Source organism: Bos javanicus, chromosome X, assembly GCF_032452875.1.
Source record: "Bos javanicus breed banteng chromosome X, ARS-OSU_banteng_1.0, whole genome shotgun sequence".
In the NCBI taxonomy this organism is placed as follows: Eukaryota; Metazoa; Chordata; class Mammalia; order Artiodactyla; family Bovidae; genus Bos; species Bos javanicus.
Genome location: NC_083897.1, coordinates 127970744 through 127990665, shown reverse-complemented (window position 1 = coordinate 127990665; position 19922 = coordinate 127970744). Strand labels below are relative to the sequence as shown.

The window sequence follows — 19922 nt, the reverse complement described above, 5'->3', positions numbered from 1 at the left end:
CTTCTTTGAGGACATTTGTAGTTTTTGGCTTTCTTCACTTAGTTTGATGATCCCTAGTTTTATCTATGTTCTTGAAAGTTGAATGGATTTATTCTTTTTTGTGTGTGTGGATTTCCCAGTTGCGCTGTGGTAAAGAATCTGCCTGCCAATGCAGGAGGTGCAAGAGACATGGGTTTCATCTCTGAATCAGAAAGATCCCCTGGAGGAGGAAATGGCACCCCACCTCAGTTTTCTCGCCTGGGAAATCCCATGGACAGAGAAGCCTAGTGGGCTATAGTCCAGGGGGTCATAAAGAGTCATTCGCGTGCACACATACTGAAAATTGGAGGCCTCCCATCTTGTTAAATCTGACCAAACATGGAAACAATAGGAAATGATGTGCCAGTCTGACTATAGTCATTTTTCAAATAGTCACCATTTGTAAATGTTAATGTATTAAAAAACTTCACACCTAAAAATAACCAAACTTTAGAAGATAATGCTTTTAAAATACTTGCCACACGATAACCTTTCTGAGCCGTACACTTAGAGATATCAGATATGGAACTTAAAATTAATGTGGCAATTACATGAAAACATACAAAAAATGTAGGGAAAAGAGATTAAGTTTGTTCAATATTGTTAGGACCAAAGGACTCTGATCTATATCAGTATTTTGTCTGATTTTCTCTTTGTAGCCTATGTTCTAACCACAAAAGGGAAAATATCCTACTTTTATTCTTTGGTGGTAGGGAGGGCTAAGAGGACATAGGGGTGATGGAATTGGCATGGAGCTGGGCAGGTCTTTTTATCTTGTCAATATTTGCTTTCTGATTGAGAGTTTATTGGAAAAAAATATGCAAACCTCAAAACTATACTAGTTTGGCTATGAATATAAGGGAGTAGAACCAACAGAGTCCCTAATCTAGAAGGTAAACAAAAACCAGAGTTTGAACAATGGAGCATATCCCCATTCTGGTGCTGAATATGCAAACTTCAAGAGGTAGCAAATCGATAGTATTAATAATATTGTGTAATGTTTTAGACTTTGGCTAACCCCCACTTATAGGTAATGTTTAATCCCCATCACCCTTTAGAGTTTCACAAAGTGCAGATTCCATTTACTCAACAAATATTTATTGAGTGCTTACCACATGCCAGGCATTGTTCCAGCTCTGAAGATATTGCAGTGAAAGAATGGTAAAAGTAAATAAAAGTCCTTTTATTACGGAGCTTGCATTCCAATTGGGGAAAGACAGACAATACTTTATAGACAATAAGTAAAATGTGGATACCATAGATGGTGATATTATGATGAGATATAAACCAATTGAGGGGGATAGGATAATACTTGGCTCCTTTAAAAAAGCACTAGGGAAAGCCTTAATGAGAAAGTGACATTTGAGTAAATATCTGAAGCTAGTTTTAAACACAGTAGTGGGAAGTTCTGGGTTGGGGGGAGAGAAAAAAGAGAAATTACTAATTTTTATTTTGATCTCTCTGCATAATAGATTGGCCAAAAAAGTCCATTTGGGTTTTTGCATAAAGCTCAATAGTTTGAATTTGCTATGCCTGAGGACATACGTTTGTTTTCTAGGGTCTAGGCTTTAGGATAACGGGCTAGTTTTTTCTCTATATTTACCTATAAAAAAAAAACCTAATTAATATGATTTTACACTAATAAAATGAATACTAGAACCCAGAGACATTGAGGCATTTGCCTTTTTCTGGAAAGATGTAGCTACAGTTAGGATATAACTATGACTTCAAAGGCCAACTAGTTGAACCTGACCCAGTGAATGTGATCAGTTCTTTTGCACTTGTGTCCTAAGCAAAAGTACTCTATGCCTTTTACCATTACCGTTTTGCTAAGACTGCAACCAGATTAGTCAGTATTCATTAATAGAGTTATGAGAAACTGCAGTGAAAATGGAAGGCTGACCAAGTAGAAAGCCTGAAGCAGGCCTTATGATTTTCCTACCTGTAGATTTGAGAAAGAGAATTTTTTGCTACCAAATAATGAGGTTATTATAGCATGTGTGTTTATGCATAGCTGTGTCCTACTCTTTGTGGCCCCATGGACTGTATTCCGCCAGGCTCCTCTGCTGATGAAATTTTCCAGGCAAGAATACTGGAGTGGGTTGTCATTCCCTTCTCCAGGGGATCTTCCCAACCCAGGGATCCAACCCATGTCTCTTGTATCTCCTGTATTGGCAGGAGGATTCTTTACCACTAGCGCCACCTGGGAAGCCCATATAAATGCCAGTATTTTTTTTGGTCAGAATTTTAGTTGTTGAGGTCCTTTAATGGACCGGAACTTGGTGGTCCGGAGTCGACGATAAGAAAGTAAAGGAGAGAAAGAGGCTGATATTCCTTGGTTTACATAGAAAGCCAATGAAGTCCCTGCACGGGGCTTGCTCTATTCACGAAGGCCTCAGGCGCCCTCTCGATGGGGTGAAGGCGCAGAGCACCTTCTCCAGAGGGTCTTAGAAGCCTGGGCAGGAAAGTGAACTCAGAGAGCCTCTGCACTCCAGGGGATCAGCCTGAAAAAGAGAGGTGGGGAGAGAGAGAGAGAGAGAGAGAAAGAAAGAAAGACACGGGGACCAGAGCTCTGATGGAGCAAAGGTGTTTTAATCAACATGGTGTGGGCATATATACCGTCTTACAAAGTAGTTATTTTCAGCAAAGATAAAGAGGAAAATTCCAGACTTACAAAACATAGGCAATCCGTATTAAAGAGACAGATTTATAAACAATCACTTTTACCATATGGTTCACAAGAGGGAAGAGGGTACTTATCACCATATAGAAACACTAATGAAGGAAATGCCTGGATTCCTCAGCCCCTGGGAGAGGCTTGCCTCTCCTCTTAGTTCCTGAATATTCAGGAATTAATAAGGAACAGAGAATTCCTGACAGATCCAAAACAGCACACAGGAAGCCTCATGTTAAATGTTTTAAATTATTTTACTACAAGCTGTATTTTTGCTTGAAATAGAAATTTGCTGGTATTTACAAATGTATGAGCAAAATACTGCCACGTAAGCTGAGTAGACTATAAACTGTTTTTGGGTAATCTTTGGAAGAATTTTCTATAACACACATACATTTATTTCTTTTTAAAAAATTTATTTATTTTTGGCTGTGTTAGGTCTTCTTTGCTGCATGGGCTTTTCTCTAGTTGCAGTGAGTGGGGCTACTCTCACAGGCTCTAGGACACGTGGGCTTCAGTGGTTGTGGCTCCTGGGCTCTCCAGCACAGGCTCAATAGTTGTGGCTCATAGGCCTAGTTGCTCCGTGGCATGTGGAATCTTCCCTGATCAGGAATTGAACCTGTGTCTCTTGCATTGGCAGGTGAATTCTTCACCACTGAGCCATGAGGGAAGCCCCACACATGTTTATTTCTAAAAGAGTTTATTTTAATTACAGATGATTACCTTTGATTAATCAATATTTAAAATATTACATTTATGTCCAAAGCCCCTTTAACCACCCACCACCCCAAATCCCAATGATCTCTAAGAGATAAATGACTACTGTGACCACTTTGATATGTATTTTATAGACCTTTAGTGTGAATTTTCATACATATACACAAACTGGGCTACTTTAAATATATAAATGGCATTTATATGTCTGTATCTATGCCCTGATTTATGCCAATAGCATTTCTTAGAGTGTTTCCCATGCTAGAAGACGGAGATCTACCTCTTGACTCTTCCTTTGCTGCACAGCAGTCCATAAAATGGTTATATCATCAAGTCATTCCCCTCCTGTTGGACATCTAGGTTGTTGCACGCTTTTCTCAGTTACAGTGATGCAACAATAAACGTATTTAGTCATGACTCTACAGTGCATGTGAACCAGTGATTGGGCAGTGGTTCTTGAAGTGTGGTTGCCCAAGCATCAGCCTCTCAGGGGGACTTGTTAGAGATGCAAATTCCTAACCACCTCTCTGGACCTAACTCTAAGGGTGGGGCCCAGTAATCTGTATTTCAATAAGGTGATTCTGATGCATGGCAAAATTGGAGAACCACTGGCATTTCAAGGTTTAAGAGATGACTAAATTGCTTTCCAAAATGCTCGCAACAATTTATACTCCCACTAACATACTTCCTACACCCTGGCCAATATTACCTATTATTAAATTGATTAATTTTTGCCAGTCCAACAGTCAAATTTCTCTTTCCTCCAATATTACCTATTATTAAATTGATTAATTTTTGCCAGTCCAACAGTCAAATTTCTCTTTCCTCCCTCTCCCTCCCTCTCTCCTCTCATGTTCATATATGTATGTGTATTTATGTGTACATACATATGCACACATACGAATTTACCTTGTAAGGAATGTTTCCCATAAATATACAGATAGAAAAAGAATCTTGAAAAGTTTGAAATAGGTGGCAAGGCAGTGCTGAAATGGGAAGAAGAGGAGATAAAATAAATATGCAAGAAAAGATAAGAAAAGCCTATTAAAAAGGGAGAGAAAAAGAAAAAGAATCCCATTTCCATTTATTTAATTATTTTCACTTCTCCCTTTGCTCAATAGAACTCACTCACTTTATGAGATAAGATACCGAGTTGGCCCTGTTGAAATTTGATCTATCACTCTTGCCAGTTGACATCTCCAAAAATGCAGCTTAAACTGTTAATCCATTCACTTTAGCTAAATGGTCCTAAGGGCATCAGATTCTTGTGTTGATCAGTGTTGGGTTCCCTGGCCCTGACAAGCTGTGAAGACCCAGATGATCAGGGGAGCATGATGGCTGAGGCTGGCGAGTCTGGGGCCTCTAACGGTGACAGCAGCAGAAAGGAGGCTCAGGCAGGTGTCAGATGCTTTCCTGTAAGGGGGTTTGCAGTGGACATAAATGCTGCCAGCTGGGCACATTACCAAGCAAGAAAGCTGTAATGATTTAATAATTAAATCACATTGGTCTATGATCATTGTTCTTATTAGCAAAGATCATTGCTTTTTGATGATATATGAGACAGAATTTTCATACAAACACTGTGATTTGCATATATATATGGTATATATTTGCATATATATATATATATATCTCTCCAAGTCAGAATGACTTACTAAAAGTAATCACCAAAAAGAGGATGGAATTTTGATGTAAAGATGCCAAGGATATTTAAGAAAATGTGGAAATTATGAAGATTAATTTGACATCACCCCTCTGCAGTTTCCATTATGTGAAAGCAGCAGGAAGAGAGAGGACTCCAGGCTGGATCCATCTCCATTGTACAATAAGGTTTTTGTACCCTGATATTGCAAACTATGATGTTATTAAGAAAATATCAATAATATATATATGAATTATATAAATTAATATTTCACTTCTAAATTAAGAACCTGCTTTCCTGCCCTCATGACTCATAATATCCTATCTTGGAGGGGAGGTAGACAGGTTGTTGAGAGGAAAAGAAGGGAGAGAAAACCTCTGAACTCATGAAAGAGCTTTCAGTCTCTAGGAGCCTTGAGCAGTAGCTCTGTAACAGGCAGGGATGTTGCAGAAAGGATCTCTTTCTAATTTTTTTTTTGTTACTATTGATTGCAATTCCCAGTTGTAATGACTTATAAGTACAGCTCCTAGGATCCACTCTAGGGTACAAAATTTATGGTGAGTTGCAGTGGCAAAGCAAAGCAAGGCATTTCTCCCACTCATCTGTACCCTGGGCCAGCTACATCATTTGTGGGGCTCAGTACCAAATGAAGAAACAGGGACCTCCTTTTCAGAAAGCAGGAAAAAGTGCTGTCAAGGGACTGCAACAGAAAGCTTTGGCCTTCCTTCCAAAGTCTCTCATTCTGTAGACTGGTCACAGTATTTTTTATCTGCTATTTAGTACTGTGAGTTGAAAGGAAAATTAAAAATTTAAATCATCAGCATTATTTTACCATTCATCTTTATATTGTACAATGCCAAAACAAATACAGATACAAGAACTTTTACTTGAGCTATGGAATCACCAAAATTATAGTTTGTATTTTCTAGCTTATACATGAGGATGTATTTTCTTCTTGTCAGGATGGTGGAAACACTGCAGAAAACTAATTCAGAAGGTTTTATTTCATTTCTTATTACATGTGCATTCTATCAACAATCTCTACCTTTGGTATACTGATGAATAAGGAAGGGCTGAAAGGGAAAGATACCAGGGGTAGTCCTATCTTTCCCCTTCCTCTTATGTCATCATTTTGGTGTATGTGATTGCCTAATGCAGTGAAGTAACAGGAGTAAGATAGAATTCTTATCTATCTAATAAGATAGAATTCTTATTCACATGGTTAGAATGCCACTGCTGCCTTTTGGTGATCAAGGCAAATTCTGGTTCCAGTTGAAAGAGCCCTTTCGTGGCTGTCAGAACCTCCACTTATTCAGTCCTAGATGTAACATACTTGTGCTTGCTTTGAATCCTGCTGAATTCACACGTGTTGTGGGTCTACCAGAGTTCTGTGCTTCCAGGGAGCATCTTGTATGCTGTGTGCAAATAGAGCATAATAGGAACTGTGGACAGAAATGTCGTGCATGGCTCCTTTACTCACAAACGTGCTTTATTGTCCCCTTGGTCTCCACTTCCAAAATCACATTCAAACATAAAATTGTTAAGTGTTTCAGAAGTGACAACAGAGCGTTAAATCCAGTGTGAGGTTCTTTTGCACGGGGCCCTGTGTGACTGCACTGGTTGTGCACCTGTGAAGCCAACCCTTTCTGTGTCAGGGGAAGCTGCAGGACAGCTGGAAGCCTCTCTCATGTGCTGTGTCTGAAGGAACCCCTCTCACAGCAGCCTGTACTACTGCCCATAGTGTATCCACACAAAATGGTCTCCTTGAAACTGATGGAAGACACTGATTTCAAACTCAGTTGAATTAATATCTTAGAGGCAGTTGGATCTATTCGAGGGCTCCCAGCTCCATGAGGAGTACCTTTCTGATGGGCCTTTGAAACTCTAAGACTAAGGCTACAGTCAGGTACTCATCATCAAATCAATCTCTATATCCCTTACAGTTGTGTTTGTCTTTCTCCTAGGATTTCCAGCAGGAGAACTCCAGAAGCCTTTCTTTTGGGGAACAGAATATCCTCGGTAAGTAAACTAATAAGAGAAATCAGTTACTGACAGGAAAGGAAGAACATGATGTTTGGCAGAGCACAGAATATAAAGTAAAAACAAACAAATCAAAAGCAAAACCAAATAAAAGAAGGCATGGAAACCAGCTTGGGTAGTCCCCATTCTCATCATGTTAGCTGTTTCCTAATGCTTGTTACCAGGGTGTATGATTGGATAAGAAGGCTAACCTGTACACAGGGAGCTTTCATTTGTTATGCATTTGTTTATTTATGTATTGATGCATACTGGAAATACGTGAACCTTAAAGGACTGTTGGGATTTGACTTTATGGTGATGGATTGAAACCCATTCCAAATGGAAGAAACGACGTGAAAAAAGGGAAGAAAATTGCTTTTAGAATAGCAAAGAGTCTGGTTTGGTGAGTCCAAGTGTTATTTGAAGGGAAATAGTAGAAAAGAAGTCTGGAAAAGGAGGTTGATGTTTGATATTGGAGTGCTCTGAATTCCAGTAAGGAGCCTGGACATTAGGCAATAGAAGATACTGACGTTTTTGAGCAAGTAGAGATAATGAAGTTTGTCTTTAGAAGCATAAACTGGGTAGCTATACAACAGGTCAGAAATGGACAGTGTCTGGAGTTAGGGATTTCACTTTGGAGGCTTTCAATACCAACTTACTGTAGAGTCATGTAATTCAGAATTTCCAGACATAGTGGGAATTCTAATAATCATTGTCAGTTATATCACCACTTTTATTATGTGCCTTTGCTTGCTCTGATGATTTAATGCACAAAAAATGTAGTCTTGATTTTAAAAGTCACTTATATTTTGGTTTGGATCAGTGACAATTTGAATATGATTCTGCAGGTTAAAAAGACATAGGATCACATACATATATAAATAAGAGAAATACAGTGGCAACGTTGTTATTTGGGCTTTCCCAGAAGCAGATTCTGTAACTAGGATTCAAGTGCAAGTAGTTCTTCTCAGAGGTGACACCAGGAAATACCACCAGGGCAGTGAGCAAGTGGGACAGGGAAGGAAGGAAACCAATTAACTGTGTCAGATGAATTTTCTATGATGGTCATAATGAGTTATCACAAACAAAGTGGCTTGCTGCTGCTGCTGCTAAGTCGCTTCAGTCGTGTCTGACTCTGTGCGACCCCATAGACGGCAGCCCACCAGAACCTCCCCGGTCCCTGGGATTCTCCAGGCAAGAACACTGGAGTGGGTTGCCATTTCCTTCTCCAATGCATGAAAGTGAAAAGTGAAAGTGAAGTCACCCAGTCGTGTACGACTCCTAGCGACCCCATGGACTGCAGCCTACCAGGCTCCTCCATCCATGGGATTTTCCAGGCAAGAGTACTGGAGTGGGGTGCCATCGCCTTCTCCGATGAAGTGGCTTAAAACGATGTAAATTTATTAGCTTACAGTTCTAAGGGTCAGAACTCCAACCTGGGTCTCCCTGTGCTAAACACAAGATGTTGTTAGGGCAGCATTTCTTTCTGGAAGCTATAGGGAGGAGTCTGTTTGCTTGCCTTGTCTAGCTTCTGGAGGTGGCCCACATTCCTTGGTTCGTGGCGCTCTTCCTCCATCTTCCAAACTAGCAAAGTTGCATTACTCTGACCATTCACTCATTCATAACCACATCTCATTCTGGCTCTCCTTATCTGCCTTCTCCTCCACTTAAAAAACTTATTTCTTTTTGGCTGCTCTGGCCCCTCATTGCTTCAGGAGGGCTTTCCCTAGTGGCAGAGACCAGGAGCTGCTCCCTGGTTGTGGTGCACAGGCTTCTCACTGTGGGGGCTTCTCTTGTTGTGGAGCACTGGCTCTAGGCACATGGGCTTCAGTGGTTGTGTCACATTGGCTTTGTTGCTCTGAAGCACGTGGGATCTTCCTGGATCAGGGAGCAAACCTATGTGCCCTGCATTGGCAGGTGGATTCTTAACTAATGGACCACCAGGGAAATTCTCCTTCACTTTTTGTTAAAGCCAATTATTACTGCAGGCAACTTGAATTCATATCTGCTGGAAGATTGTAGAATAAGCTTCAGCACAATTTCATCTCAGGGGCAAGGGAACTGGGGTATTTGTCTTCCAACTCACTTTCCACAACTGATTGAAGGCTGCCACTGGGTGTTTTAACTCATTGGCATTGCCCTGCATAAGCCTAGAGGGCTCTGGTGGCCAGAGAAAGCTCTCAGGCAAATAGTTTCAGGTGCTGGCAGTTGGAAGCTGTCAGATTGGTGTGCTTAAAAATGGTGAGTGCCCAGAGACAGGATCAGGCATCAATAAAGCCTACAATAGGGAAGCACTGTCATTAGCATAAATAAAATTGACCAGTTTGTATGGACAAAATCCATTCATATCATCCCAGGTTTCAGCTGTATAGTTTTCATCAGTTTAGTTCAGTCGCTTAGTCGTGTCCAACTTTTTGTGACCCCATGGACTGCAGCACGCCAGGCTTCCTTGTCCATTACCAACTCCTAGAGCTTGCTCAAACTCATGCCCATTGAGTCAATGATGCCATTGAACCATCTCATCCTCTGTCATCCCCTTCTCCTCCTGCCTTCAATCTTTTCCAGCATCAGGGTCTTTTCCAGTGAGTCAGTTCTTTGCATCAGGTGGCCAAAGTATTGGAGCTTCAGCTTCAGCATCAGTCCTTCCAATGAATATTCAGGACTGATTTCCTTTAGGATCGACTAGTTTGATCTTGCAGTTCAGAAGACTCTCAAATAGTCTTCCGGAGAAGGCAGTGGCAACCCACTCCAGTACTCTTGCCTGGACAATCCCATGGACGGAGGAGCCTGGTAGGCTGCAGTCCATGGGGTTACTAAGAGTCAGACATGACTGAGTGACTTCACTTTTACTTTTCACTTTCATGCATTGGAGAGGGAAATGGCAGCCCACTCCAGTGTTCTTGCCTGGAGAATCCCAGGGACGGGGGAGCCTGGTGCGCTGCCATCTCTGGGGTCGCACTGAGTCAGACACAACTGAAGCGACTTGGCAGCAGCGGCAATAGTCTTCTCCAACACTACAGTTCAAGAGCATCGATTCTTGTGCACTCAGCTTGCTTTATAGTCCAACTCTCACATATCATGTGTAGTCCATACATAACTACTGGAAAAACCATAGTTTTGACTAGAGAGACCTTTGTCAGCAGTTTTCATCAGTGTTCAGAGAGTTTTAATCAGTGTTTAGATATTTGTAATCAATTTTTTTTGTATTGTTAAGATTAGAAATTTATATATATTTCCATAAAGTTAAAGACAGACTGAATATTCGCTAAGCTTGCTTCAAACTAAAGAGGGTCCTAGAATTTTTTGATGTTGCTTATCATTAGTAATTAAACTAATCTTCTGTTATTGTGGTTATATGCCTGGACACTTGGACATAGTCAGGTTGGAGTTTGAATTTATTGATCAGTGAATTTGTTTATCATGTCCATGAGATGGTTTTCTGATATAAAAGTCAAAATCATAGAAACTTAGGAAATGTTGATGTTTACCTTTATGCTGAGCAAGAGAGAGATTTTTATTTTTTTCCTAGGGGTTCTATGTTTTGCATTGAAGCCTTCCATCCTCTGTTAAGATACCCATTCAATAATTATTAAGCATCTTTTGGACACTTAGCATTGGAAATATGGTGATGCTGTTGAGATGGGAATCACAGTGTAGTGAGATGGGTTCCCATATATCCATCTCTTCTAGATGGATCTCCTCCAGATCCAATGAGTGGGTATTCCCGCTCCTCACACTGGTGAGCTTAGCCCCCTCATGAGTGTTGTGTCTAACTGTGGTGATATCAACAAGCTGAATTGTTTCCAGAGAAAAAAATCAGGATTTTAAATGGCCTAGGACAGCATATTCCAAAGTGTGTGTCCCATGAAGTAGTAATGGAGGTGAATCGTCCTTCCCTTCCCTTTCTTTTGGAGAATCACAGTACTTAGCAGCATAGAAATTCCCAAGAAGTTCTGCAAGAAAATTCTATCTAAAGGTGTTTAATTCAGAGTTCCTAACCTCCCTTTTTCCTGTGTTTTGGAAATTGCTGGCCTCAAATTCATGACTGAAGAGAAAGAGTTAAAAGAACTTGAGAAGAGAGTACTTGAGGGATAACCTCGTAAGCGTCTTCACGTTTTTGAAAGAAAGTTAGTGTGGCAAAATCATTTAGTAAATTTGGGGAGGTCAGAGGGTATTCAGCTAGAACACCTTGTACCACTCCACCAGACCAATAGATAGGAGAGAGATTCCAGGTCAGCATTAGGGAGCGCTGTTTTATCTAGAACTACTCAAAGAGGGAATGGGCCGCCTCAGAAGGGGGTGAGCTCCTGGTTATCGGACACACCTAAGAAGAGAATTCTTAGGATCATTTTAATGGGTTTTTTGTAGAGGGGACCTATGCCTCTGCTAAGGAATTGAACTAGATGACCTTAAAGCTGCTTGTAACTCTGAGATTTTTATGAATTTCCACACCAGACCTAGAGTAGCCTTTGCTTGATGACAGAGTGAGATCACAGTTGCTTTGTTGTTGACAGCAAATCCTGTGCATATGTGCAACCCATTGGGTGGTAAGAACAAAAGAGAAACTGAGTGGGTGGAAAAATTGTCATCTTTTTCATTTTATTTTTGGAAGGCTAGATTTTCTCTGCAGGAGTCTTCTTGTTTCTGGCCAGCCAGTCACATTTTAAAAGGCATACGAATTTATTAATTTATTTTTATGACATGCTAATTTAAATAATGTCCATTGATAAAATGAAAGATGCAAATTTAGTGTTATGAAACATTATCATTGTCAGGCTTAGTCATCTAAAATTACTTTTACTTTTTGTCTCTTGTCCAAAGGATTGTGATTATGTAACTGAGAATTGAAACTTACAATGATTCAATCATTTTCTGAATTCTCTATTACCCTTTGTGAATAGGAAGCTCTTTGGAGCAGTCCCTCTTAGTTCAGTTCAGTCAGTTCAGTCGCTCAGTCGTGTCCGACTCTTTGCGACCCCATGAATCGCAGCACGCCAGGTCTCCCTCTTAAGGGACATTTATTGCAGAGCAGTTGCTATAAGCCCCCGTGGTTCATCCCTTAAATTCATCCAGTCAACAGCATTGACTGAGGCTTGTAGAGGACTGAGTACTATTCTTGGAGCTAAGAGTCCTAGAAAAGCGAAATGTTACAGGCTGCATAGTGAGAGCTACTGCTGCAAAAATTAGCTCTATGTAGAATTACAAGTTTGTCCCACCCTGCTCTCATAGCTCTATGATTGAAATGCATCGTTTTACTCTCACTTCTTTAATGAAGGTTTGCAATGATGGAAAAACAGTAGGAAAGCATTTTTTTCAAATGCAAATTACCTTGCAGGAAAGAAATAACAAAGGAAGGAATTGCCACCAAGGGGAAAAATTAAATCTTGCAGCACTTCCTTGGGTATAGTTGTGACAAGCAATTAGCATGTTAAGGATCATTATGTCCTGTAATAACATGTTGCTTCAAATTTCTTGTTCCTTCCACTTATAGGTCCTATCTAGTGCTGGGTGATTTTGATGTTGCATGTCAGGAATCAACTGTGAAATATTTGTGTATAATTACAAATCTCAGGAAGAATCTTTATAACAAGGATTTAAAGTTGTCTATAATCCTCATGCGCACATTGAATGACTAAAATAAGTAACATATTGATCTGTCACTTGCAAGAAATGGTCAAATTAATCAGTTAGTTAAATCATTGTTACTCATTTACAGTGTCCTAAGTCCAGAGAATTTAGCAGCAATCAAGTAGATAAGGGTTTTGTCTTCAGGGAACTTTTAGTTGAAAGAGAAGATTCCAGACATATACATAGGGAAACCCCCTTACTGATTTCCTGATACATCATTTATGTGTTTTCTTTTAGTTACCTATTGCTATGTAACAAAGTGCCACCACTGTTAGCTCCTGATTCTGCAGTTGGGGCAGTACTCCAGTCAAGACAGCTTATTTCTGCTCCGTGTAGTATTGGCTCAGCAGCTCGACTGGGGCCATGGGATCTAAGATGACTTCACTCACATGTCTGGTGCCTTGGTTGGGCTGGCTCGAATGGCTGGGCTTCTCTCGTCCTTTAGATGTCTCTCAACGTTTGGCATCTCTCACTTGCTTCACTTGGCATCTCCAGCTCATTACTCCAACTTCTTTACATTGCAACTGACTTCCAAGAGGGCACACAAATGGAAGCTGTAAGGCCTCAGCCCAGAAGTCACACCTGGCCCCTTGCACTGCATTCTGGTGGCCACAGCAAGTCCCGAGGCCCATCCAGTTTCAAGCAGGAGGGAAATAGATTAACTCTTGGTGGGAGGAGGAGCATACGCATTCAGGGTGTGTGGAATTGTCAGCATTCACCTTTGTAGGTGAACAGAAATACTCTAACACCTTTTCCAAATCTGGTTCAGGCTTCATAGTCTTTGCTGTCCACCTGTGAATTTGTCACAGAAGCAGAGGAATGTGACTACCTTCCAAAGCAGGGTGATCCCTTTTAATCTCTATTCTATTCCTGTTTTATGTCTACATTTGGAAAACAGTTTTCAGCAGGTTCACAGATGAAAAATAAACAGTATGTTTACTGACAGGATCTTTTCAAAATCTGCTACTGCTTTGGGTGTTTATAAATATAAACTGCAGTTAGAGTGCATATATACCCACAGAAGCCTTAGGGCTGAAAGGGACTTTAGAAACCATCACTTTCATATCCCTGATTTCACTGGGTAGAAACTAAGGCTCATATATGCTCATAGTGACACCATTAGAAATTATAGTTTCTTTGTCTATTTCAATGACAAGGATGTGTTTACTTTTTTCTCTCATTATAATTTTGTGGATGTGGTTAGTAGAAAACGAATTGTCTTGGCTTTTCATTGAAAAAAAAATAAAGAATTATGCTCTGACATTCATGCTTATAATTTTAGCTCATTTATATATTTATGCCATAGATCTCTGAGTTATGGTGCTATAGGAGTAATTGTTGGACATGAATTTACACATGGATTTGATAATAATGGTAAGTACCGATTCACTGTATAAGCTGATGCTTTTATGGTCATGTTGATGATATGGATGTTAATTGTTGCTATTATCTTTGGAGAGTGGCATCATCTTAGATTGAAGATTATCCAAAGCAATATAATTGCTGATTGAAAACTTCCCCCCATGTCTTGTTGTATTAGCTTGCAATAAATAAATAATTGTTCCTGTTGGAGATGGGGTAGCATTAAAGCAGACCTTGTAATTTCAGTGAAATTAGTTTTGCATTTAGATCTGAATTGGTGTAGCTGCCACAGTAGTTATAGGAATGACTTTATAGCTTCTCTTCCTTTCTTTATTCACCATTTTGAGATGCTCTCCCCAGAGGTGTGAGCTTTGCTCTGAAGATGATTATACATGCTGCCGAGTTAGGACTCAGTCAGTTAGGATTCTTGAAACTTGGCTAACTGATTCCTTTACACTATTTCAAGATTTATGCAGTGTTGAATCTCAGTTTTCCTCTATGCTGTCATGTATTCAGAATTTCTTTTAGAAAGGCTATGTTTTCCTGATAATACATAATATAGAGTATGGTATGTATCTTGATGACATATAAGCAAAAAGAGCAGAGTATTGCACAAACGAAACAAATGACTGCCCTTTGAAAGTCATCATTTTAAATCGGAACTCCTTTCTCCTTTGGGCTTACCAGGTGGCTCAGTGTTAAAGAATCCACCTGCCAAGCAGGAGATGTGGGTTCGATCCCTGGGTTGGGAAGATCGCCTGGAGAAGGAAATGGCAACCCACTCCAATATTCTTGCCTGGAGAATTCCGTGGACAGAGAGAGCCTGGCACACAGTGATATACAGAGCAGGCTCAGGAACTGCCTAGCCCAAGGCAACCCTGTTTAGAGGGACTTCTTTCTTCCATATCTGTGAGATCTCCAACATCCTTTCCTGGATGTCTACCCCAGGGCCAGAGACCCTTTCGGTTCCTCTCCTTCTGGATAATTCTTTACTCCCAGCAGCCAGCCTTTCCTTAATCACTGGAGTTTTTTTGCTCCCCTTGCCACCCCTCCCTGCTGAAATGTAGCTGCCTGGGAGTCACCTGAATCCCCTGAGCTGCATTTGGGTTATCTGAGAGGAGATTCTTAGCTAAGAAACAAAAGCCAGTAGTGGTCTCTTGGTTCTAGGCTTTTTTTTTTTCCCTGGGAAACTTCAGTATAGTTGTCCCTCAGAATCTTCTGGCAGCCTTTTGGACAGAATCTAAAGATGGCATTTCATTCTGTAACCAGTACTTAGAAGAGTGCATCGCACAGTAACTATTTAATGATTGCTTGGTTAGCAGGTCAAGGACAGTGACTTGGAGCTCTCCAGGGGTGGGGGGATCGGGGTAGTGGCATGCAGCCTTGCTGAAGAGCTCTGGGTCATTTTCCTCAACACCTTTGCTTTGGGGACTTTCTTCTAAGCTCAGTGAGAAGTTCTCTGTGCAATTAAATTTAAACCAATAACAACCTTGAGTATAGGAGATAGTCCAGATACACCTAGAGTTGTTGTTGTTGTGTTTTTTTTTTTTTTTTTTGAGGGATACAGGGAAAATGAACAATGAACCTGTAGCAAAAAAGCATGTATAACTCATCTTTATTTCCATTGTGTTTTGGAGATTTCCATTCTTGTTTCAAGTTCTCTTTTTAGAGCAACCTTCCTTGTCAGAGCAGGACAGATGGGCCTTCCATCTACACTGATGGCTGTGGAATGATTCATAAGAGAGGTTTTATATGTCTCTTGGCTGCTGGCAACTTGGAGGAAACACAGTCCTTTTAGCGCTGAGTCAGGGGCTGTGGTCGCAGGGTGTGAGTGACTCACTGAGGCTGTTCCTATGGATCATTTGGAATTTCACAGGCAGTGGTGCTTTGACTCCTTTCATGGGCTTTCTGAAGGCAGCCATTTCATTTCATAATTTAGAGAATATTTGAGGTCAGAGCAGGTAGAAACAATCTGAGATTGGTCAAGAATGGTACATGCCATAAGTTGATAAACCTTAAAGTATCCTTGGTTGCTTAGAAGTAAAGAACTTCCTCAGACCTTTTTCTCCTTTCTTTACTTTTTATAATTAATTAACCTGTGACACTGGAGAGAAAGCAGGAAGTGCTTCCAGGAGTGGTCCATGACTGTGTTTTCAAGGCTTGTTGAAGTGAAGGAAAGGGAAGGTGCAGAAATTTATTTGTTTCCATAAATAATGCAAATATATTTTAACTTTCCTTTTGGCCAGGTCGAAAATATGATAAAAATGGAAACCTGGATCCTTGGTGGTCTATGGATTCAGAAGAAAAGTTTAAGGAAAAAACAAAGTGCATGATTAACCAGTATAGCAACTATTATTGGAAGAAAGCTGGCTTAAATGTGAGTACAACTGCAGTGGAGGGGACATGCTGTGAGTCATTTTTCCTCATGTAGACACTAGCTTGCTTTCGAGCATTGGTACTCAAAATGTATTTCCCAGGTCAACAGTGTCAGACTCCCTGGGGAACTTGTCAGGAATACAAATTCTTTAGTCTTAATTCAGACCTACTGACTCAGAATCTTGGAGTTGGGGAGTGGGGGTGTAGGGGTAGGTGGGAGGGTGGAGCCTGGTAGTCAAGCGTTTTGTCTTCTCATAAGCCTTCTGGTGATTCTGATAGAAGCTACAGTTTGAGAATTATAGGCCTAAGCATTAGTCTATTCTCCTAGATTCAGATTAGTATAGAAAACTGTGTAGCAAAGATAAACAATAAATATCTCAAAAATATGAATTGTGTATCATTAGAAAGATTTCTTTCCAAACTACTGCTTAGCTTTAATTCATTGAAAAAAAAATCACCAGTTTAAAGAGGGCATGGCAACCCACTCCAGTATTCTTGCCTGGAGAATCCCCATGGACAGAGGAGCCTGGTGGGCTACAGTCCAAGGGGTCTCAAAGAGTTGGACACGACTGAGCACACATGCCACAATTTTGTTTTAATTTTTAAATTTGTCTATTTTTTATTGAACGATAACTACCTTACAGAATTTTGCTGTTTTCTGTGAAACCTCAGCATGAATCAGTCATAGCTATACGTATATCCCCTCCCTTTTGAAACTCCCTCCCATCTCCCTCTCCATCCCACCTCTCTAGGTTGATACAGAGCCCCCCTTTGAGTTTCCTGAGCCATACAGCAAACTCTCATTGACATGCCACAATTTGAATTAATAACTCTGAATTGGTTAAGAGCTCTTAGATAAAGAAGTTGGAGCAAAAAAAAAAAAAACAAAACTTTTAAAATGTTGATTTTCTCTTATATATACTTATATGCATTCTTATAAAGACAATGTGATTTTATACATGCTTTTTCTGTGTGAAATATTGTTCCTTTCCTTTTCTGTCTTCACCTCTACCGCCTTCCCCTTTCCCTTTCATTGCTTTTATTTTCCCCACCTATAATCCATCTCAATAACCTTGATACACTTTTTCCCCATGCTCACGTGGAGATGCACACACACACACACACGTGTGTGTACACCACGCACCTGCCTTTACTTCATTGTTTTTAGTGGCTGCCTAAAAGTCCATGGTGTGAATGGACTCTTAACACAGCGGCATCCAACCTTTTGGGAATGAGGGACTAGTGTCAAGGTAGAGAGTTTTTCCTTGGATGGGGTGGGGGACATGGTTTTGGGGTGATTCATGTGCGTTACATTTATTGTGTACTTTGTTTCTATTATTATTACATCAGCTTCACCTCAGATCATCAGGCATTAGATCCCAGAGGTTGGGGACCCCTAGTCTAACACAGCTGACTGATGTCCTGTTGAAGGGTTACACTGTGTCTCCAGTTATTTCTCCATAATAAATACTGTGGCAGTAAATACTCTTATGTGTATATTCTTTTTTTTTTTTTCCCTATAGGATAGTTTCCTACTGTTCCTAAGAAGCTATAATATTTCACATTTGTACCAGTGATATGTGGAGAAACATTTATGTATTATTTTCTTGTCAATTTATGAGAACTTTAAAAAATATTATAGATGTTAAAGTTTTATGTCATTCATATTATAGTATTTCCCCCTCAATATATTTCTCATCCATTGTACTTTGTATATGGTATTTTTTGACAAACAAAATTTAAATATTTCCATAGAGTCAAAAGATGCCTCTTTTTTATGCATTTCCATTCTATATCATATATGAAGTCTCCTAGCTTTACTGGGATGGAGAAGGCAATGGCACCCCACTCCAGTACTCTTGCCTGGAAAATGCCATGGATGGAGGAGCCTGGTAGGCTGGAGTCCATGGGGTCGCTGAGGGTCGGACATGACTGAGCAACTTCACTTTCACTTTTCACTTTCATGCATTGGAGAAGGAAATGGAAACCCACTCCAGTGTTCTTGCCTGGAGAATCCCAGGGACGGGGGAGCCTGGTGGGCTGCCGTCTCTGGGGTCGCACAGAGTCGGACATGACTGAAGCGACTTAGCAGTAGCAGCAGCAGCTTTACTGGGAAGGATTTTTTTTTTTATTGTTTTGTCATTTTGCATTTAAATATTCATGCATGTGCAACTTATTTTGCTATGGAGTTTAATATGAAAGTTCACTTTTATCTTCTTCCAAAAGGATAAATTGATCCAGTATCACTGACTAAAATATGTGTTTTTTTTTTTCTTACTGAATTGAATATTCGTGAAATACTAGAATCTCATATATACTGAGATAAATTTCTGGTTTATATATTCTAGTCCACTGATCTACTTGTTGATTTCTGTACCAGTGCATTTTTACTGTGGCTGTATGGATTTTTCTGGTATCTGCCAATACAAGCTCTCCCTCACTGTTCTTTTATATGGTTGGCCATTCTCAGGCAAATATACCTCTGTATAAATTCCAGGATCCTTTTACCCACTCTTTACCCACTCCCCAAGAAAATCCCATTATGATTCTAAGTTGTGTGCATGCGTGCTAAGTTGCTTCAGTTGTGTGTCCACCTCTTTGAGACCGCATAGACTGTAGCCCGCCAGTCTCCTCTGTCTGTGGGATTCTCCAGACAAAAATACTGGAGTGGGTTGCCATGCCCTCCTCCCAGGGGATCTTCCTGACCCAAGGATCAAACCCATGTTTCTTGTGTCTCCTCCATTGGCATATGTCTTCTTTACCACTAGCACCACGTGGGAAGCCCAAGATTCTAAGTTAAATCACATTAAATGTATGTAATTGGCATTTCTGTCATAGTCCTGTTGTTCAAGTATGTGGTATATCTTTCCATCTATTTGGTTTTTGTTTCAGGCTTTCAAATGCAATTTTATAGTTTTCTCTGTATAGTTTATCTCCTATACATTGTTTATTACTTCTTTTTCCTTTTCTTATTTTGCTGGTTTGATCAGGTTAGCTTTCATTCCCTTCCCCCACTATTAGTTTTTTTTTTTTTCTTGTAGTTTTCCAGTTGCATTTTCTGTCCCTGCTTTCATAATTATAAGTCACAGATTTCTCTCACTGTATTTGACAATGAGACCAGTAATGAAGAATTGTTGGTAGGTTATGGGTCTGCATGAAGATCTTCCTCTAAAACGCTGTGAAAACTGTGTGCTCCTAATTTGTCTAGTCAAGGGCACAGCACCTAAGAAAAGCAGGAGACCCCGCAAAACCAGGGTAGATGGATGTGTCTACACAGGGTTTCTCTAGAGTCTCTTGGTCCATCAGTCAAGCATGTCCTCTACCCAATAACTTCCTGGGGCTGGGACAGCACCTGAAACCTCACTATGCCTCAAGTCTAGTCTGCTGAGCTATATTTCATCACTCCAGAAGAATTCAGGTAAAAAATCCATGCACTTTTAAAGGGAATGTTTATAAACGCTGAGTTGGTTCTGCTGGTTCTTGATCTAT

At 40.3% G+C, this 19922-nt stretch overlaps 1 protein-coding gene across 1 annotated transcript in view; it reads left to right on the top strand.

The window, feature by feature from the left end:
- PHEX (phosphate regulating endopeptidase X-linked) overlaps positions 1 to 19922 on the top strand; it is a 228136-nt gene that overhangs the window by 192820 nt on the left and 15394 nt on the right. The window contains exons 16-18 of the mRNA XM_061407917.1: positions 7013 to 7067; positions 14002 to 14069; positions 16304 to 16434. Coding sequence (XP_061263901.1) covers positions 7013 to 7067; positions 14002 to 14069; positions 16304 to 16434 — 254 coding nt within the window. The remainder of the gene's footprint in view (positions 1 to 7012; positions 7068 to 14001; positions 14070 to 16303; positions 16435 to 19922) is intronic.